General features: G+C 60.3%; 7 protein-coding genes across 7 annotated transcripts; 3 read left to right on the top strand and 4 right to left on the bottom strand.

The window, feature by feature from the left end:
• Positions 1 to 1688: 1688 nt before the first annotated feature.
• On the top strand, positions 1689 to 2501 carry HRG_05327 (uncharacterized protein; the record flags this gene model as incomplete). Its single annotated transcript, XM_044863798.1, has 3 exons — positions 1689 to 1692; positions 1762 to 2149; positions 2210 to 2501. The coding sequence occupies 3 exons, from the start codon at positions 1689 to 1691 to the stop codon at positions 2499 to 2501; spliced, it is 684 nt and encodes a 227-aa protein (XP_044720330.1).
• Positions 2502 to 3622: 1121 nt separating this feature from the next.
• Positions 3623 to 8442, bottom strand: HRG_05326 (glycogen debranching enzyme, glucanotransferase domain-containing protein; the record flags this gene model as incomplete). The annotated part of the gene is made up of 3 exons (XM_044863797.1): positions 3623 to 3715; positions 3796 to 8158; positions 8213 to 8442. 3 exons carry the CDS (start codon positions 8440 to 8442, stop codon positions 3623 to 3625), a joined length of 4686 nt encoding a protein of 1561 aa, XP_044720329.1.
• An 896-nt stretch (positions 8443 to 9338) lies between these two features.
• On the bottom strand, positions 9339 to 10481 carry HRG_05325 (nmrA-like family domain-containing protein; the record flags this gene model as incomplete). Its single annotated transcript, XM_044863796.1, has 2 exons — positions 9339 to 10307; positions 10410 to 10481. The coding sequence occupies 2 exons, from the start codon at positions 10479 to 10481 to the stop codon at positions 9339 to 9341; spliced, it is 1041 nt and encodes a 346-aa protein (XP_044720328.1).
• Positions 10482 to 11863: 1382 nt separating this feature from the next.
• On the bottom strand, positions 11864 to 13254 carry HRG_05324 (regulator of G protein signaling domain-containing protein; the record flags this gene model as incomplete). The annotated part of the gene is made up of 4 exons (XM_044863795.1): positions 11864 to 12702; positions 12757 to 12881; positions 12934 to 13015; positions 13089 to 13254. The coding sequence occupies 4 exons, from the start codon at positions 13252 to 13254 to the stop codon at positions 11864 to 11866; spliced, it is 1212 nt and encodes a 403-aa protein (XP_044720327.1).
• A 1325-nt stretch (positions 13255 to 14579) lies between these two features.
• Positions 14580 to 14831, top strand: HRG_05323 (uncharacterized protein; the record flags this gene model as incomplete). The annotated part of the gene is made up of 1 exon (XM_044863794.1): positions 14580 to 14831. One exon carries the CDS (start codon positions 14580 to 14582, stop codon positions 14829 to 14831), a length of 252 nt encoding a protein of 83 aa, XP_044720326.1.
• A 372-nt stretch (positions 14832 to 15203) lies between these two features.
• Positions 15204 to 17181, bottom strand: HRG_05322 (major facilitator superfamily domain-containing protein; the record flags this gene model as incomplete). Its single annotated transcript, XM_044863793.1, has 4 exons — positions 15204 to 15825; positions 15904 to 16159; positions 16240 to 16359; positions 16464 to 17181. 4 exons carry the CDS (start codon positions 17179 to 17181, stop codon positions 15204 to 15206), a joined length of 1716 nt encoding a protein of 571 aa, XP_044720325.1.
• Positions 17182 to 18934: 1753 nt separating this feature from the next.
• HRG_05321 (serine aminopeptidase, s33 domain-containing protein) lies at positions 18935 to 20425 on the top strand (the record flags this gene model as incomplete). Its single annotated transcript, XM_044863792.1, has 1 exon — positions 18935 to 20425. The coding sequence occupies one exon, from the start codon at positions 18935 to 18937 to the stop codon at positions 20423 to 20425; it is 1491 nt and encodes a 496-aa protein (XP_044720324.1).
• Between the last annotated feature and the right edge of the window lie 155 nt (positions 20426 to 20580).

The raw sequence follows: 20580 nt of genomic DNA, 5'->3' as shown, positions 1-20580 counted from the left end.
TGATGCGTTCTCGCAGGCACCCAATGCGTATTCCGGCCTCGTCTTCATTCCAGATCTCTGAACTGCCAATACGGTAGCTGGTGATGATTTCTCGAAGCTTTGAGTAGAAAAATTCGACTTCTTCTACCCCGTGGGCTTCAAAGGACTTCGGGCTCGTTCAACTGCTTTGAGATACGTCTTCGCGATCGCAGGATGACTTCCACGCCAATTGTCAAGCCAACTTGACGAGACCGGGCGGGCATTGGGATCTCGACGCATTCTTATTGCATTTGCAACAGCTTCAAGTTGCTCTCGTGGCGGGCATGCCGGTGCGTTCCATCCACTGTACATACGCAACCAGGGCGTCGTCTTCGTCCTCCGTCAGCGCCAATGGACGCCCTGGAGCACGGGAAAAGGGGTTTCTTATGAAATTAATGGCTCTCTGTACGGATGAGCTCTTCACATTGTAACGGATGGCCGCATCTCGCACGGAAAGAGGCGTTCTTTTGGTGTTGTTGAGCGACGAACATCGGCTCTGGGGTCGCGACGAGACGCCAGAACGGCTTTTGCTGCCTCCAGGGTAGCCATGTTATCTGTCATAATGTATTCCGGCAAAAAGATACGTAAATAAAGTCAAGTTGCGCGAGAAAACGCGGTTGAGATGCATAGGGTTGACGTTTTGGAGGTGGGCTGCTGTGCCGGATTTTTTTGGGCTGTGCCGGATTTTTTGGGCCAACTAAGTGGCGAAGACACTTAGTTGGGCTGCTGTGGCCCCACACCAAGATCAACGGGTAGTGCCAGCTACTAAATTGGTGACTTGGTGCCCCCAAAACAGCTCGGCACCGCGGGACAGGCCTGCAACCGGCACCCGCACCTTCCCGCGGCCTGGTGATGATGACAAAGAGCAAGTGCTGCTTGCTGCCTGCCTGGGCCGTACGATGCGAGGCCGGAAACGAACTCGCCGCAGGTACAAGCCCCTACCTGTCTTTGGCTTAGCCCTTGGTACACTTTGCGGTAGCTGCCGAGTATCCCGTGGGCTCGGACGCGCCGGTCGGACGAGATACTTGGCGCTCACCGCAGAAAGACTTGGGCGTCATCATGAATGTACACGCAGCTCAAGGTACTTGCTCAATGCACCCTGGTAGCCTGTCTTGTGGAGAGGCAGAACCTTAAGCAGAGGTACCCACCCAGTATAGTACCAAGCTGCTAAGGCAGCGACTCAAAAGATGCGCGCTTCCAATCAATAGACCCTCCCGTGCTCCCATTCCTCTTCTTCTCTCTCTTCCCGCCCAATCCCCAACATCCCCCGACGCTCGCTGCTCGACAACTCAACCTCATCCTGGCTTCTTTACATCGTCCACAGTCAAGCCACGATCCGCCGCTCTCCGTATACGAGTCGACGGCCCTCCCGCCGCCACACCTTTCGTCTCATCCGAGCCGGCTCGAAACACCGTCACCAAACTCCCGCTCGACACACCTCCTGTTTCCGCTCCCCCCACCTGCGACCGACCAGCCTTGTTTTCCTCTTGTTCCATTTGCCACTGCCACTACGAGCTTGGAAAACATTGGCGAGGGGGAAGCTGGGCCGCGTCACACCTCTGCAGCTCTGCAGACCGACGCTCGCCTTTTCGACGACGCACTCTTTCCGAGTACACCGACACCACGACACAGACCAACCTTGAACCGACCTCCGCGGAACTTCGTTCACGATGGGTTCGCGGCCCTCATCACCTCCTCTCTGCCTGCCTCTGCCGTGCTAACTCGCTCTCGCACGCCCGACAGCACAAGCACCCATCACCACCATCCCTCCTTTCAGTGACGCGGGCAAGCTCCCCGACTGTGCCAAGCAGTGCGGCCCCCTCTACGACGCCAACGGTGCTTGCGTCCCCCCCGCCGCTCCCGAGGCCGCTGCCAGCGCCTACACGGCCTGCTTTTGCGGCCACGCCAAGGTTTCCCCCTTCTCCAAGGGACCGACGGGCGTTTGCGACCAGGCCTGCCAGGGGGACCAGGCGGGCTTGCAATCCATTGCCAACTGGTTCCGGGGCATCTGCAGCGCCCAAGGCGACGGCGCAGCCAACCCTCAAAACGGCCAATCCACTACCAGCGCCGGCAACAACGGGAGCCAGAAACAGACGTCAAACACGACGAGCAACGCCGGCGGGGGCGACTGGTGAGTCGTGCTGCTGTTAGCCACGTCGCGACGCATGCACTAACACGCTACTCTTTACAGGCTCTCCAACCACTGGCAATGGGTCATCATGATTGTCGTCCTCGTCGTCGGCATTGCCGCCATCTGGATTGGCGCCTGTGTCTGGCGCCGCCGCTACCTGCGCAAAAAGGACAGCCCAATGTCGCTCGGCCAAAAGCACTCTGGCTCCGCCTCGAATCCATCCTGGGGTCCCGCCGTCGCCGGCTCCGAATCCGCGACGCCCATGGCCTATGGACGCGACCCTGAGCAATCCGTTCCCGAGAAGCCCAAGAAGAAGGAAAAGAAGAAGTGGACCGTCGGCCGGCGCACATAGCACCGCCTCGCCCGTCTCCGTCATTGGCACGACGATCCGACTAATGCGATATTCCCCTTATAGTACATGGCTCTTTTTACCTTGCTTCCTTGTCATTTTTTTCAAGCCTTTTCATCTGCCGTGGCAAACGACATGGACCACATATCACCTTGTGCACTGGATATACGCGCCATCCGCGTCTTCATTTTTCTTAGTCGCGGTCGACGACACTGTAATTTTCGTCCACGGAAGCACAATCCAGGGGACGCGTTTCAGTTATTTATTGTTGCACCCTCGGTCGCAAAAAAAGAAACATGCCGTGGAAAGGGCCTCTTGTGTGCTCCGCGCCCTTTTCCCCGCTTCCGCACTGGCACCATTGTTCTCCATTTTTTACTGGCATGTCTTGCATTCGGCGTTGACTGAATCTGCGGGGGGCGAAGAAGGGGCGGGGGACGTCTTCAGTGGAAGAGTTACGTATGGATGGACCTCCATTTGCCGCTTCAGCAGGGCGGCTGTGCGCGCGCTGGAACACGTCCGGTACAGAAAAAGGGACGGTGGCGCGAGACACGGCGACGTCTTCGGACGGGACACGCCCCGCCGGCATCGCTTAGAGGGCAGGCGAACACAGGGCGTCGAGCATTGACGAGTGGTTGAGCGGGTGAGTTAGTGGATGGGTGAAGAAAGGTGGACGACGAATGAGAGGCTCTAGTGTGGTGCGTGGTTGAGCAGGCAGGTTGAGACTTTCAATACTCACCATAGTGCTGAGCTTCATTCCCCTTGTTGGGACCCCGTCTCCCTTTCTCTCGTGCTGTGCGTGGTTCTGCCTGCGCGTGCGCCTGTGTGTGTCTGCGTAGTACAGAGTAGTAGTTTCACGTTCGCGCGTCAGTTGCCCTTTGCATTATCTGATTGAATTACGCCCCGCTGATTCAACCGCGTCTTGTCGTGCGGGCCACTTTGCCCACGATGCATCCCACTCGCACAGGCTCCAAGAGAGTAAGCGCATCAACACAGAAAAGGTGGGATAAACCGTGTCTTGTATATCTATTCTAGCCGCGTCATCGAGGGCTTTCCAGGTTGTCAGAACGGGCCGCCCCCCAGCCCTCGCGCCTCTCTGCCTCGTAAGGCTTTATCACCCTCTCCGTCTACCGCTCCTGCTCTGTCGCCCGCCGCTGCTCTTCCAGCGCGTCCATGTACAGGTCGATGAGGCAACCTGCCGACCACGCCTGCGTCGGGCTCTGTCACACTCGTTAGCACGGGAAGGCCCGTCTCATCCAAGGGGACGCCGCATCACGACCTCGCGGCATGGCAGACTCACCGAGTCGGGGCAGTATTCTCCATTCTTCTGCGTCAGCTCCGTTAGGCCCGCCCACGCGCTCTCGCCCATCATCTGCTTGCAGCCACTCAGCCTGCGCGTGACCTGCTGAAATGCCTCCGTCCGTCCCTCGTGCGTCGTGCGCCTCGCGAGATCAAACTTGAGCAGCGCGCGGAGGAAGAAGCCCGTCGGCCAGAGCCACTCGGGGCCCTGGTGGTAGTTGCGGCCCTTGCTCGTCGCAAAGTCGTCGCTGTCCTCGCTGTTGCGGTAAAAGGGCCGGTAGTTGAGATCGGCGGGGTCCAGCGTCGCCATCCCGGTCGGCCCGCGGAGGACCGAGTCGGCCAGACACAGCGCGTGCATCGCGTGATCGGCATCAAAGAGCGACGGCGCCACCGTCATGGCAATGGCAAAGTTGGGCCGCAGCTGGTAGTCCTCATACTCCTTGCCCGACTTGTACAGGTCCTTGTAGATGCCTCGGCGGTTGACGATCGCCGTGTTGACGTCGTACTTGGAGTCCTCGTCCGGCGACACCGGCACAAAGTAGCATCTTTCAAAGTTGTCCTTGATGCGGGCCGCCCAGTCTGCAAACGAGACGGAGCTGCCGTCAGCCTTCTTGACTCCCTGATGGGCGTAGCTGCCTTGCCGGTGAAGCCGGTCGAGCCAGACGAGCGCACTGTATAGCAGGCCCGTGATCTCAATGGCGGCTCCGTCGCGCGGGGTCCCAGGGATGCCCTTGGAGCCGGCCTTCTCGCTTTCACCCATCTTGTCCATCCACGTCCCGCAGTTGGACTGGTTTCCACCAAAGACGATGCCCGTGCTCCAATCCACCCTGATTTCCTGGTTAAAGCCCTCGTCTCTCATCTGCGAGTCGATTTGCGGCCCGGCATTCGCTTCTCGATACTTCATTCCCGAGGCATGCCTCTGCAGGGCCTCCTGGATTACCTCTTCGACGGAGCTCTCCTTGGAATAGGCCCGCGCGTCGTCCGTCGGGAACCACGTGTCATCGTGCGGCAAGAATCGCCGCTTCACCCTTTCCTTGAGCAGCGCGCTTCCGCCAGGGGCGTAGCGTACATAATCCTGAATTGTCTGTAGGAAAAACCAGATCGAGTCTCGCGAGTTGTACCGTGGGGCATCGCCGCTGCTCAAGAGGTTGGGTATCATGCCGTGTTTCAAAACGCTGGCAAATGCGAGAATGTGCTCCCTGCACTCGTCGAAGCGTCCAGTGCCCAGGAACAAGCCGCGGATAGAGATAAACACGTCGCGACCCCAGCATCGTGACCACTCAACAGCAAAATGGGGCAGGCCGGCGGCGACGCAGGGCACCGACTTGCTTGGCCACAGGGACGCCGATTTTACGTAGCCCATCTGTTGGACGCTGACCATGGCAAGGCTCTGCAGGAACCATTGTCCCTCTTTGATGTTGCCATCCATCAGCTCCATGGCCCTTTGCCAGCTCGCCCGGTGGGCAGTGCGCATCACGAGGCCAAAGTATCGGGGGAGCAGGAAGCTGGGCACGGTCCGGATGGCGTCGAATCGCTCCTGGAGCCATTTGGCTGGCTTGGCAAGCCGCTCGTTGCCAGCCGTCTTGCTCATGCGCTCCACCCGGCCGACCACATAGTCGAGAGCCCATTTGCCGTCCCGGAGATTTTGGCAGAGGGGATGAGCGAGGTTGTTGTCACGGACGATGTCCTTGAGCACGCTCCACCAGCCCTGGATGCCGGCATATACGAGCTTGCCATGGCCGGGGATGTCGTAGGTGCCGTCTCGTCCACCGCTTGCGTCCAGCTCCTCGGCTTCGCATCGGTACATGAGGAAATTCAAATCGACGAGGTTGAGGTCGCTCCAAGCCGAGTCGGCGCCCGACGTCACGTATGTATCCAAGCCAGTTGAGTGTTCTGCGGCGGGGATCCAGGTTTCGAAGAGAGCAATGCTTCCGGGAGGAAACTTGTCACGCACGGTGATGAGGGTGTCGTCGCCTCGTGCGTCCATCCGGATTCCTGCCACGTCGACAACGCGACTCGGCAGGCCACGGAGCAGCCTCTGATCGCCCAGTGCCTGCTTTGTCGCTTCCTCGCTCGCGTCCACCTCGAGCATCCAGCTGCCCAGGTGTCTGGCCCGCGTGCCAGTCAGATGAACAGGACTCAAGGCCCCGTTGCCGTTGCCGTAGCCGGGAAAAGCCGTGTGGGCGATGAGGAAGTATCCTTTGCGGGATTCGGGGTGCACCCTGTGCACGGTGATGTATTCGTCTTCGTGGTGGATATGCGTCTCGTCGTAGCCGTCCTTGCCCATGAGAGTGTGGATCTGGTTCAGAAGCTTCTTGACGTCGCCGATGCCATTCTTGCAGCGCCCAGGCTTGGACGAGTCCGAGGTGGACGAGTCGGATGCGTAAAGCCGGGTCTCGTTCACCAGATCGACCAGCTTGGGATAGATTTCGTCGTAGCCCATGACGCTGCCGGTCGCGCTGGAGCACATACTGACCAGGGCCGCGTTGGGCAGGGTGTCCCGCGCGTCGCGCTTCTGCGCCGGCGTTTCATTGTCATGAGTACAGTCCATGAAGAGCGCGTGGACGGGCGTCGGCTTGACTGTCCGAATGATCTCGCGGGAGAGGTGGCCGTTTGTCGTCTCCGCCGTGGGGCTAGACGCCGGCGAGAACGTGTCGGACCGCGTCATCTCGTCGACCTCGAAGCTGCCAATGGGGCGTCCACCGTGCCTGTGGACGAGCCGGCTCAGCTCGGCCGTGCTCCACGCCTGCATGGCCTCGCGCACCAGTGAGCTGAGGCCCAGGCGCTTGACAAATACATAGTCCATCTCCTCCGAGCCCGTGAAGAGCTCGGCAACGACATACAGGTCGGGTCGAGCGCGGCGTGCCTCGTCGAGAATGTACTCGGCCACGTGGATCGGAGTCGAGTGGCAGTTGTCGATGCGGAAGCCGGCAAAATACTTGGCCAACATGCGTGCATAGGCCGTCATGTGCTGCCACAGCCAGGGGCTTTCTTCGGGGCCGGCACCGTAGCGCAACTTGACGCAGTCTCCCCATACAATCACCTCACGCCTCAAGTAGACCCGAGAGCCGGGGCCGGCGTTGTCGACGAGCGCGTTGCCGCCCCATACCCAGCCATTATTGACCAAGACGAGGTCCTGAGGCTTGTGCTTGGACGTGGTGTCGTTGTGGGGAAGGCGGGTGAAGTAGGACTCTATAAGGGGGTTTTCGTCGTTGATGGGGCCAAGCTTCGGCCCATGCTCATCGAGGCGGACATACTTGATGCGGTTGTACAGCTGATCCAAGATTTCGTCGACGTCGGTATCGTATTCCCGGTAAAAGTCGACATTCAAGGCCTCCAGGATCTCGAGCACTTTGGCTCTTGCGGCAGCCTTGTCAGGCGAGGAGTGGGAATCGGCCTCGTAACGCCCGTACGTAAAGGAGAGCAGGCTTGCTGCGACGGCGGGGTCGACCCTTCGTCTGTAGCGCTCGCCCATGCGGTCCATGCCGAGCAGCCCAAACTGTCTAAGAAAAGAGACGCGGTTGGCTAGTGAGGCCTTTCCCAGGCTTTGGACCTTTTCCTCGTAGCCGGCGGCCTTTGTAGAGTCAAAGGTTTCGCCTCGGGTCCACGCGTCCACTGCGGCGTCCGCGTCGCGATCGACGTCGAGGGCGTAGTACTCCCATAGCCTGATCTTGGCCATGACCTCTGTTTTGATGGCTTCCATGATGCGCATCAAGTCATCGGTAGACTTGGGGTCGACGGGCAACCCCAGTGAGTGCAGCCTCTTGCCCAGCTCGAGCAACTCGGTGTCGAGGACGCAGGCGGGCTCGAGCCACGGGGCGGTGGATAGATTGTAGCCCGCTTCTGGGTGTTGCTGCAGCCACGCGGTGTTGTTTGCGGTGTGGTTGAGGACAATGTCAGTCAGGCTGAGCAGCGAGTGCTTCTTCTCCATGCTGTCGACGAGCTGGCGCACGTCGGCCTCACCGGCAGGGAAGCAGTCGGGGTCCCAGGCTAACTGGTCGTAGAGGCTAAAAGGCGAATTGGAATCGCCGCGAACCTGCAGGGGAGTGAAGTGAACCATGTTGTAGCCGCGGGCGCTGATGCCGCGCAGGTGGCGCTCCCAATCTGCGGGATACTTGCCCATGAACTTGCCAATAACGGAGAAGATGGAGAGGGCCGGCAGAGGCAAGGGCCGGCCGTCGAGGCGCAGCCTGGGGGCGACATCGATGTAGTAGAGGGGCGTCTTTGCCAGGTGCTTGGGGGAGTCTGCTGCGAGGTGGGGCTCGAGGTCTGGAAGCTGGGCAAAGGTGGTGTAGAAGGCATAGGCGCCAGGCTGGTAGATGGGGATGGAGATCTCAATTGTGCGGTTGAAGTCGGGCGTGAGCCTGGACGGGACCAGCGGTGAGCTTGGGCGGCGGAGGAGAGATTAGGGGTCCTACTTGAACTCGGTAAAGTGGTCGCGACGAAAGTGCGCGCCCTTTGCGGGGATGTTGACCCAGAGGCTGCCATGACGACATATCGACGACGTGCCTTCAATGGCGAATCTGAGCGTGATGGGGTCGTGCGACTTGGGCGCCAGGTAGACGTACTCGCCGGGGACGCGAGGCGAGCCGTCGTCGTTGAGCGGCAGCAGAAAGACCTCGGTGGACGTCATTGTTCCCGGGCTCATGATGGAGGAGAGGATAGAGGAGCTGCCCCGCGCTCCGCGACCTTTTTGAATTGCCTTTCCGCTAGCCGCTAGCTTGGCGTGGCAGTGGCAGGGGTGCTCGCATGCGCCGGCCGACGGTGCCTGTTCCACCAGGATTGGCGTTGCGGGTCGGTGTGGAGGTGGAGAGATGACCTTGCAAGGAGAAGCAGAGTTGGATGTTTTCCGCAGAGGCGAGGCGTGAGCGCGCGATACGATCGATCAAGGGCAACGAGCTGACACTCGGGATCAGGGTGAGGCTTTGGCTGCTATTAATAATGGCCGCCCAACAGACAGATGACGCCCGGGGCGAGATGAGGATGCGAGGTTCCCAATGAACAGCGAGGCGGTGAGGACTGGCAGAGAGAGAGGAGGTACCTATTTAGTGTATTCCTACCAACAGGGAAAGTCGGAGGCAGGAGAGAGGAAGGGACGATGACGATGACGACGACGATGACGATGTCTGACCCTGTTTGGGCATGGCGCTCCCGAGGTTCATACGCGGAAGTTCCGCTCTTGCAGTCCATCATCATACAAGGCACGAATCACCACCTCCCTCGTCTTTCTCCGCTTCCTCTCCTGCATCGGAACATGACTCTCTTTTCTTGACCTAGATTCACACGAGGGCAGACAAAGGCCGTTTTGTCCCTCTTCAAACGGGGGCGGTCACTTGACTTGCTCATCTGGACCTTCACTTTCTCCTACCATATAGCGGCCCGCGATGCACAAGCCGCAACATGCTCCTCCGTAAACACAAGGAGCAACCGTAGCCATTCCATAGCTCCCTCGCATTTCATTTGACCAGGAAGAAGACTTCACGGCCGTATCTACAGCATAGGCACAAGGATGTACGACATCCTTTCCTCATAACAGCTCCGCCCTTACCCCTCCTTGTATAAGTTGAGCTCTTGGGGCTTGCGCTGGAACCCGCCTTGAATCATGCCCAATGCTCGCTTCGTCGCCTCGTCCAGGCTCTCCTCGGGCAGACCCAGCGCCTCATTGGCCAGCCCGTGCTTGTCCTGAAAGTTGCCGTCGCCGTTGGGGAAAAAGGTGCGCGTGTAGAGGGCGATGCCGAAGCCGAGATGCGACCCCTGCTTAAACATGTCGAAGCCGCGTCGGTACCGAGCCTGGCTCTCCTCGTGCTCGATCTGCCAGTCGGCGTCCGAGGTGCCCGCCACGCGGTTGACGCTGTCGAGCATGTCGCGCTGCGAGATGAGGAAGCTCGAGATGTACAGGGGCTGGTTGCGCCACCGCGACAGTGTCAGCGACGTGTCGGCCTCATCCTCGGGCAACTCCTTGAGGGTAAGCAGGCTCTTAATGGCGCGTCCGCATTGCTCCCACGTCGACGTGTTGATGCGCGTCTTGCCGTCGTCGATGAGCGTAACCCTGTTGCCGGCAAAGTCGAAGCCGTACCACCCGGGGCCCATGGACAGCGAGAACTCGTACCAAAACGAGCAGCACATGGCCACCCACGACGACACGCCCTCGCGCTCCACGGCCTCGATGCCGCCAAGCACCGCGGGGCCCGTCAGATTCTCGGCCGCGAGGGCGGCGTTGCGGACGTCGGTGCCGTAACAGTTGGGCATAACCCAGGCCACGCCGGCCTTGGCCGCCGCCTTGATGAGCTTGGTCTGCGACTCTGGCGGCGCCAGCACAGATATGGAGATGATGAGGAACTGCTGGCCGCGTAGGGCGTCGACGAGCGTCTCCTCCCTGTCGTAGTCGACGGCGGCCACTGTGACGCCCGCGGGCATCTTGCTGTTGCCGCCGCTGCGCGTGAGGGCCGTGACGGTGTGCTTGCCGGTCGAGAGCAGGGCGGCCGTCATGTGGCTACCTACCTGGCCGCTGGCCTGTTCAACGTGTGTCAGTCCAATGCATGTTCGCCTGGAATTGAAGACTGATGCTCCGCGCCTTGGCCGTAGAGGTGCGCCAAGAACATCCTTTATACTTACCCCGACAATGGCCACGCGCTCGATGCGGTTGGTGAAGCCCGCGGGCTGGTCCTTGGCGTATTTCTGCTGCATTGTGCTCGATTGTCTCTCTGCTTTTATTCAGACTGTCGTGCTTGAGCCGGAAGCGAGGGGACGGCAAGGCAAGCGATGGCTAGACAAAGTTTCTACAAAGTTCAATGAAGATTCAGTGGACCTCGATGCTTTCGTTGTGTTTTGGTTCCTGCGACTTATACGAAGTAAAGAGAGCGAGGGAAACGAGAATGGCATGGGCGGCTCTTTTATACGCGTCCATCTCAAGCCCCGACTCACAATGGTGCAGTCAAGGTAAACTGCAAATATCAGACCAAAAGCTCGCAAGCTCTCGTGGCCCGTTTCGCATTCCTGCTCGCCGGCCGCAAATCCGCACTTAAAGCCCGGCGACCGGACGCCCCACATGGCCAGGCGGAGAGCCGATTGCCTAATCCGGGAATGCTCTCCCCCGACATCTCCGTGGCCCATCCGACGGCCAGCCATGATTGGCTTTCAATGGCCAGAGATGTGAAACCTGGGGTTCTCCGGCACGTGCTTTTGCTAACCCCGGTGTGGACGGACAATAAAGAGGGGCTAGCTTGCATCGCGGTTCCATCTGCGCCTCGCTTCTCGCGCTTGGTCTGGGCCCGCCCGGCACCAAGGACAGGACGGTCACCGGAGATAGCAGAGTTCACGTCCGAGAGACGAGATCGACCAAGCGCTCAACGTAGCTGAAGGATGCCCGTGCAAGGAACGTCTCGAGCTACGCAATACGGGTGGGCTACCGGGTGAATACCATCCACTTGATTCCCCCACCACCCTGATCCTGTAGTTTCCTGTGCGGAACGAGACGGTGGGCTGTGCAATATTGTAAGACCATCGCCCCTGTGCCTGTTTCTGTCCTAGCACTCCGGAAAACCGCCTTACGAGAGGCAAGCAGCGTCTTTACTCGATCGAATCTTGTGCCGATCCAAGGTCATTTACGCATTAATGCGACAATCAAAAGGACAGCCCATGTCTCCTACAATCGACATGACGAGCAAGCTATCACCAGCAGAGCCCCTCGACATACCGCCGCAATCGGCATCTACCGCCAGAAAGTATTCAAATCAAGTCCCAGGTCAAAGCCACACAGCCGAACCATCGGCAGCATGTTGATAGCGACTCGACTGCCCAAGTGTAGCAGCTGCCGAGACCCCTAAGCGGACGCAACCGCAGGCATCCGAGTTCCCTAAAGAGTATGCGGGCGCTCGAACTCGCATGCTATACAGTGGCGAGCGCCGCTGTCCCACCCCTTATATACCGTGGACATCTCTAAGCTGCAGTAAAATTATTACGATTCTTCGCCTCTCTGTTCTGCCTCAAGGACCTCTTCAGGCAGCTCAATCTTACAAACGACGTATGCGTCTTCCTCCCATATCTGGGCCCTGTAAACCGACGGACCCTTACATGTTGCCGTACCAGACGGGCAAGAAGATGAACAGCAAGACGCCGCAGCTCGCAAAGGCGGCGCCGCCAACCAAGCTCTGCATGACAATCTTGCGCTGGAGTTGCCGCAGGTGGACATCCTTGACGCGGAACTTGCGGTCGAAGATCATGAGGCGCGACAGGATGCGCAGCAGGCCTGTCCGCCTCGTCGTGGCCATCTCGGCGTCGGTGAAGCGCTCCCAGGGCAGCGGCTGGCGGCGCGAGAAGAGCAGGAGGAAGAAGCAGCTTCCGCGCAGGCCAGACATGATGAGGCTCATGCCCAGCCACCACATGGGCCAGACAGCGAACACTGTCCAGCCCGAGTGGACGCCGCGGTACGGGGTGAAGGCGAGCAGCAGGACGGCCAGGAAGCCGGCGATGGTCAGGGCGATGCCGAGGCCCGTGGCCACGCAGACGGTCTCGAAGGTGCCGTTGGAGACGCCGAGGCGGACGAAGTTGCGGTGCGAGCAGTTCCGGAGCAGCTGGTAGACATGGTCGGCGACGGGGCGTAGGACGGAGGGGTCGGACGAGGTCTGTATGCTGGCGAGGGCCTTGGAGCGCATCGCGGGCGGGATATTCAGTTCCTTGGGCGCGCCGGGGACGAGGAACGTCTGGGCGATAGTGTTGAGATCTCGGCGGTAGCCGGCTTCCGAGTTCGTCAGGGTGGCAGTGCTGCTGGTGGCGTGCGCGGGCAGCTTGCAGCCATCGTCTCCGGATGACTTGATGCGGTCAGCGCATGTCAGCTTGCACTTCGAGCCTCGTGTGCATGTCGCGCCAGCGCTGATGAGCTGTGCGATTTGGGCAACGGTTTGCTCGGCTGTGTCTCGCGTGTCAGCGTGCTAGACAAGTTGTAGATGGCGGTAAGACTTGCCTGCTTCAGGATCGAGGCCAAGACCAGGTGCCTTTTCCACCAGGCTGGCATCTGATGAGACGAGGGAAGAGACGTCGCCTTTGTCACCGCTGGCAGCCTCATAGTTCCGCTCATAGTTCTTATGCCTGGACCGTTTAGTTCAAGGCATTCGTATGGGGGCAAGGACGCGGAGTATACCAGATATAGAACTCGAGGTTCTCCTCGGAAAACTCTATGTGCTTCAGGTACATGTAGAAATCGAAAAGGGACATGGGACTGCCTGGACGACGACGACATCATCGGTTAGCCCTGTCCTTTCTTTCAACCAGGGGTCGGTGAGTCTGTCTCCGTACACGTTTTGTTGTCAAGCACTCTGTCCACCTTGAGGTGCCTGGGGATCATGCTGCTGCGTCCATCGGGGCTGATGGGACGCTTCCCAGAGCCGACGGCCTGCGAGTACTCCTTGATGTCGCGGAACTCTGGCTTCTTGTACCACGTCAACCACGCGGGCCAATGCATCGTTGCGGTCGTGTAAACAGCGGGAGAGCAGACGGGCGGCGAAGGCGGTTGCTGATTCAAGCTCGGCTCGGCGTTGAGAGACAACAGAGAGTCGGACAAGCTTCGCGCGCATTCAGTCAGTGAGTGGGTAAGTGCGAGAGAGTGTTTATAGAGTGGAATCTCTCATATCAGATGCCCAACTAAAGGTAAGGATAAGCTTGGTCATAGCAAAGGTGATTTCAAGCCAGGGCCCCTGGACGGACGAATGACAGGAGCGGATGTATACCACGTCGATGGATACCCCTTCCAGGATGTTGCTTGTTGGTTAGAATCAAGGCTTGGCATTCAACTCGAGAAACCAGAAACGGCTTTGTTTAATGGGCGTTTTTGTTAGGGATACCCCTGGAGCACCAACTCTCACTACTGTATTACCCTCGTTTCCTACCTCCACTTGTCGAATCATGGCTTTTCGCTGCCAACAAGATGTGTGCCGTTTATAGGCACGGGCACAGCTGACTAAAAGGAGCAATGCAAAATCACGCAATAAATTAACCGCGATCCTCTTTTTTACCTTTCCTACCTCCCCATATTTTTCGGGACAAACGTCTGGCCTTCCACTTATAGCTCGGCGACATTGATCCAAGCCTTGGCCATTACTTGATTCCGGCAAAAGTCCTTTCCGTCTAGCTCTACCTCCTTTGGGAACAGAACCTGTCTATTTCTCCATGGAAGAGGGCAAGGCATTAGGGTACACACCGCGTCAAGGGCATGATAACAACTCCGACGGACAACAGCCAACATAAAAGGTCCGAATTTTTCTTCTCGAATTTTGTCAGAGTATAAAGTAATTGAATCAAGGGTCTTCACATTGAGTTCTAATATTCCTGGCCTTGGGCTTGACAATTTATCCAGCTTCCATGTATGAGCAATTATAGACGTTATCTATTCGCAAGCAGTGCCAGACCTATGATGCACAATGCATTGGGAAAGAGGAAAGTAAAGGCTCTTACCTCCACCAAGCTGTGGCGGCCTCCTCCGTATATAAAGCAAGCCCCGGAAAGCCATCAATCCGGCCCGTCTGGCGGGTCGCTTTGGCCCCGCACTGCCGCCTCTATTCGGTCTCGGCCCCGGAAGAAGGGAAGAAGACCGGTGAGACCTCCAATCAGAGTCCATTTAGCCGCCCGGAAGCCACATCAGTCTATCTTGCTTGGCGAGTCGTCGGGCGGCCGTTGACATGTATAGGATGCCCTGCTCGTCCGCTCGGTACCCGGACCATCGGGAAAGGCGACATCTCTGGACCCCTGATAGTCCAAGCCTAGTCCCGGCCTCATTGGAAAGCAAGAAAGATGGCGTCTCTGGCTGACCTGTGCACGACGGGCCATGTTCAGTCTGCGTTACTCACTAGCCTGGACAGCATCGACGCCGCGTCGGTGCAGACGTCGATGAACATGACCGTGTCCGTTGGCTCTGAGTGGGTTCCGGACAGCACCACCCACTACTGCAACGTGATATTTGCCTACTCGCACAAGGGCGTCGCCGACGACGTCGTCCACATCTCGTCCTGGGTGCCCGCGCCCGACACGTTCCAGTACCGCTAAATGTCCACCGGCGGCTGCGGCCTGGCCATCAGCTAGCAGGGCCAGATGGTCCACTCGGGCGCTGTCGTCTGCACCGTGGCCGGCATGACTGACACCGGCTTCGGTTCCTTTGATGATCTTTGAGACAGCGTCTTTTTCCTGGCCAACGGCTCCGACCTGAGCTACGTCCATGACCAGGCGTCCCATCGATTCTTGGGAGCACGACTTTGGCGCCTACAGGTTGCCCTTGTACTGAGGCGGAACCAGGTCTCATGCACATTGCGCTTGGCTGTAGGTGAAAAGGAAATCGTTCAAGTGTCTTGTTGATTCGTGTATGTACATCAAGCCATATCGGCAACTGCATATCGACGTTAGCTATGCACTTTTATGAGACTATGTCCATGATCCGTCTATCCTTTGTCGTTGCTCGTTCCTGTTGCTTCGCACCTTGTCTTCAGGCTTTTCCGGCCCAGAACCGACCACTTCGCCCGCACCGTCCCGCGGAGCGCCGTCTTCAGTTCTGGAGCTTTGCTGCTCTTCCTCGTCTCTCACCCCGACTGGCTGTCCGGCGGCGGACTCCTCCTTGGGCGCCAACCCTCGATCCTTGAGGAAAACAGTGCACAAGAAGCAAATCCCAACTAAGGGCACCTGCAGGATAAACACGGCATGGCTGGCCGCCATGTACGCGTCCAAGACGGCCGGTGGCACGCCGCCATCGAAATGGGGCAGGGAGTACGTCGACCCCGCCAGATAGGCATATTCAGGGGGCAGCGTGGCTCGCAGCCTGGCCTGCAGAACGGCGGCGGAGACGGCGAGCCCGCATGCTCCGCCGGCGCAGCGGTTGAAGTTGCGGTTCGAGATGATGACGGCGCGGCGAGACTTGGTCGAGTGGGCTTGCAGGGCGACGAGGGTCGGTTGGAAGACGCAGCCGACGCCCAAGCCGATGATGAGAAGGACTACGACGATGATGCCTGGGTTTGTTTGTCGGTCGTAGATCAGGGCCAGTCCGGCGCCGCTGCACCATCAATCAGCAAGCAAATCCAACAAAGTCTGGTTTTGCGTCGCGCAAGAGGGAGGTTGAAGGCCGACTTACACAGTCCAGACGCCGAAGCCGAAGCGAATGACGATGGCGTAGCGTTTATATCGCGAGATCCAGAGGCCGGACAGAGCGGAGACGATGCTCTGCGTGCCCATCATGGGAATAAAGACGAGTGCGGAAACGAGAATGGAGAACTGGTGCGCGTTCTGCAGATAGAGGGGGATGTAGTAGATGTAGGACTGGTAGACGAGGCCGAGGAGGAAGCTCTGAGCCAGCAGCACGACGACAACGGGGTTTCGGTACATGGAGACTGCGATAAGTCACGCGTCAGATGGATTGTATTTGTCGGGGCTCGTGCTCAGCGGGGGACTGGTGAGTTGGTGTACTGACGCGGCATCACGGGGAGCTTGGCAAGCTTCCACTCGACCAGCACGAAGAGGACGAGGGATATGCTGCCGATGACGAGCATGGAAATGATGAGTGGAGAGTTCCACGGAAAGTAGGCACCGCCTAGCAGGAGGCATTGTTAATCACCGCAGACCATCCCCCTTTATCCGAGGAGTCCGTGGCCCAATTAGAAAGTACAGCGGCCTGGGGGTGGTTGAGCAACGAACCTCCGGAGATGGGAATCAGGAGAAAGATGGTCCCCACGGACGACGCCAGGGTCCCCAGCCAGTCAATATTCTTGACGCTCTCGGAAAAGGTCGCCGTCGGCTCCTTGGAGGGCAGGTAGAGGTAGGCCAGCAGGCCGTTGAGAGCCCCGAGGGGGGCGAGCATCCAGAACAGGGCGCGCCAGGTGGCGCGGTCGACAAAGGCGGCGGCGAGAAAGGGCCCCGTGACGCTGCCGAGGCCAATCATGCTGCCGGTGATGCCCTGGTACTTGCCTCGGCGCTCGAGGGTGACGACGTCGGAGACGATGATCATGGCGAGGTTTGTGATGCCGCCGCCACCGATGCCGGCGAGGGCGCGGAAGACGTAAAACGAGGCCGGGCTGGCGCTCAGGCCGCACAGCAGGTCTGCGAGGGCGAGCAGCAGGACGGCGGCGATGAAGACGGCCTTGCGGCCAAAGAGGTCCGACAGGCGGCCGTAGAGCATCTGGAAGGTGGTGTTGGCCAGCAGCGAGGCGGTGCCGGCCCACGAGATGGTGTCGCGGGCGTCGAGGTCGGCGGCAATGGTGGGCAGCACCGTGGAGATGCCGTTTTGGTCGACGAAGGAGATGAGCATGGCCAGGGACATGACGCCGAGGCACGAGATGAGCTGCCGCCGGGGCAGCAGGTTGGACTGGTCGTGGAGCGCCTTTTCGGCCTCGGTGAGGCTCTCGGGTCGCGCCATCAGAGGCGGGGCCCCTCGTGGGAGGAGTCGAGGCAGAGGAAGGATGGGGAAGGCAGAGGAAGGATGGGGAAGGCAGAGGAAGGATGGGGAAGGCAGAGGAAGGATGAGGAAGAAGGAGGAGGTTGCGACGGCCCCGGGGCAATGGCGTGGCGAACTACATGGCCAGCAGAAGCGATACACCGGTGAGCCCATTGTGAAGGTCTCCCGGGCGGGTTGAGGCGAAACACAGGACCGTCCCGTGTGTACTCCATACACTCGACGGAATCGGAACCGAGCGGCCGAGTTTCCCAGGCCACCCGAGAACGAGACAAAGGAGGGGCTTGGGGGGCTTGGGGCAGCACCGGTGGCAGAGGAATCCGACTTAACCGGATTGTCCTTTAGTGCCGGCATCGCCACTGTGCCGCTGGGAGCTGCCGACGTCGCCATCGACGGCCATCGACATGCATGTCCACGAGAGACGGACGTGGCAGCGGCAGCAGCAGCAGCAGCAGCAGCCATGGCCGGCACAGGACGCCCAGTGCCTGGCATGGGCGTGCATGTTTCGGCGCCGGCGCGTCGGAGATCGAGACGGATCCGGGCCGTGGGTGCGCCCTCCCGATGGGCCCCCGTGTAACCGCCATGGATCCGATCCGTGCCACCAGCTCTCAACGACCATGCATGCAGAGGGGGTGTGGGGGACTACCGTAGCTGTGGGCCGGCAGTTGTTGGGAGAGGACGAAGACTCGACCAACGCCGACGAAGCACAGCAGCTACCCAGCCAACCTAGTTCTGTTGGAAGCCACGGTGGTGCAACGGATGAAAGTGAAGTGTACAGTGGATCCTACCGTATAACCAACCCATGGAGGTGCCGGTGGCAGCTGACAAGTTCTTATTCCCGAAGGCCCCCCCCTGTCTCTGGCTCTCTGCTGCATGCGGCCATGTGATGAATACATAGTAGCGGACACCGAGCTCTGAACCAGCTGTCAGAAAGCAGCTTTTAACGCACAAGCAACCCCCGATCGTGCAGAAACAGCTGTCTTTGCTGGTCTACTGCAGAATGCAGGGCGATTCTAGACTACCAGGAGCTGAGAAGTCGACCGGCCCCGGCCCCGGCCGGCCTGGCGGGGCCCGAGACCGGAGCGGACAATTATGACGCTTATCGGGGACGGGCCAACAGCGGGCCCCCAACGCGGACGGACCAAGGGGGCGAGCATGTTTACATTGCCAGAGATAAGGGGCCCGGCAGAGGAGACAGCCGCAGCAAAAGAAATGAAATCGTCATGGCAAGCTGCGCCGCCCAACGCAGACGGACGGCTTGCCAGCGCAATGGGGCTTGTTGGTGGGCCATCGTGACAATCGGATCCGGGGCGCCGCCAGGCGTCTTAGCGGTCTCGCGGAAACTCAATACCGTAGACTGAGACGCTCTTGGTGATCGAGGGCCCACGAAAATGCTGCGTGGCGAGCGGCGACCGCGCGGCGGCCCCTGCTGCTGAGAGGAATTGCGCTCGCAATGCAATGTGGTTGGGCCAGCCGGCCGTTGCGGTGAGCAGAGCGCGAGCCAACACTAATGCCGGGCGATGCTGACGCTCGACGCGGGCCTCGTCAGCGACTTATAAGCCGGCGGGCCCGAGCAGACATGCAGCAGCCAGCGCCGGCCGCAGGTGCAGACGGCGCCTCGAGAAGCAGCAGAGAGTAAGCATCATCACCGCCGGCGTCCTCCAGTGCCTCCTCCAACGGAAGAGGAGTAGCAGCAGCAGCAGCAGCAAGCCCCAGAATGCGACTCGCCCGCGGACTCGCCACGGTTGCCGCGGCGCCGTGGCTGCTGTCGTCGACGGTAGACGCCATCGGCTGGCCGCCCTATCTCCTCCCCGAGTCGCTGCCCTTTCGCCTCTCCGACTCGCAGATGGCAGCTGCCAACCTGACCGCTGCCGCCGCCGACGCCATCAGCGCCGCCGTGCGGTTCGAGCGCTCCAACTGGGCCGCCGGGTCCGTCCGCTCCGACCCCTTTTACACGGCCCCGGACGGCCAACACGCCCCGCCCGGCGCCGTCCTCAAGGTCGAGCCCTTGACCAACACGAGCCGGTACACCGTGGCGCCTGCGCTGGCCCTGTCGCGCATCGTCTACCAGTCGCGCGCCCTCGACGGATCCGCCGTGCCCGTCTCGGCCTTTGTCCTCTGGCCCTACCTCCCCCGCGTCGGCTCCAAGGCGCCCCTGGTCGCCTGGGCACACGGGACCTCGGGCGTCTTCGCAGAGTGCGCCCCCTCGCACGTCCGCAACCTGTGGGCCCAGTTCTCGGCCCCCTACGCCCTCGCCCTCGCGGGCTTCGCCGTCGTCGGCACCGACTACGCCGGCCTGGGCGTGTCTGTCGACGACGGACGCGGTCGCGAGCCCATCACGCACCAGTACCTTGCCTCGCCCGCCGCCGCCAACGACCTGCTGTACGCAGCCAAGGCCGCCCACGCCGCCTTCCCGCGCGCCCTGACCGAGGACTTTGTCGTCGTGGGCCACTCGCAGGGCGGCGCCGCGGCCTGGGCGGCCGCCCAGCAGCAGCTCGAGGCCAAGGTGCCCGGCTACCTCGGCGCCATTGCCGTCGCGCCCATCACAAACGCCATTGAGCTCGCCAGCCGCGGGCCCGAGTTCAGCATCGGCCTCCTGCAGACCGCCAAGTCCATCGTCTCCGTGCTGAGAAACGTGTCGCTGTCGAGCATGCTGACACCGGCGGGCATCCGACTCCTGAACCTCGTCGAGGACGTCCAGGGCTGCAACTCGGTCTGGACCGCCGCCCTCGCCGCCATAGTAGGCGCGGATCCCCAGAGGGCCCTCGTGCACGGCGACTTCATCCAGTCAGACGACGCCGAGCGCTTCGCCAACCTATCCGTGGCCGGCGGCAAGGACTTCGCCGAGCCGCTGCTGGTGCTCCAGGGCACGGCCGACCAAGTCATTCCAGAGGACCTGACTGCCAAGTATGTCAACAAGACTTGTCAAGAATTTCCCCGTCGCCAGCTTCACTATGTCAAGGCCCGTGCCATGGGACACGACTCCATCCTGTACGCCACGCAGCAGATCTGGCTCGACTGGCTCGACCAGCGCTTTGCGGAGGGGAGACGCCGTCGCGGCCAGGGTGACCAGGGCCGCGAACGCCCACCTAAAGGCGAGTGCTCGGTTCGTGAGATGGGCGCCGACGCACCGCGGCCGCTGGATCAGTATCAGCAAGGGCTGACGTACGCTCTCGAGTACGCGGCGGATGAGTATATGGTGGCATGATCGTGTGTTGCGGGCGCATCGTGCCTGCGCCTTCTCTCTGCGCGAGGCCTCACCTTGGCACCCTGTACATGGCCCGGCAGCCGTCCGCAGAAGTCGCATAAAACTGTCTATAGCCAGTGTTTTATTGCTTGCTCAAGATCGCTCCCTCCCCCTTT

Source organism: Hirsutella rhossiliensis (assembly GCF_020360975.1).
Source record: "Hirsutella rhossiliensis strain HR02 chromosome Unknown scaffold00005, whole genome shotgun sequence".
Lineage (NCBI taxonomy): Eukaryota > Fungi > Ascomycota > Sordariomycetes > Hypocreales > Ophiocordycipitaceae > Hirsutella > Hirsutella rhossiliensis.
The sequence above is the reverse complement of the archived record's forward strand: the minus strand, read 5'-3'. Positions and strand labels throughout refer to the sequence as shown.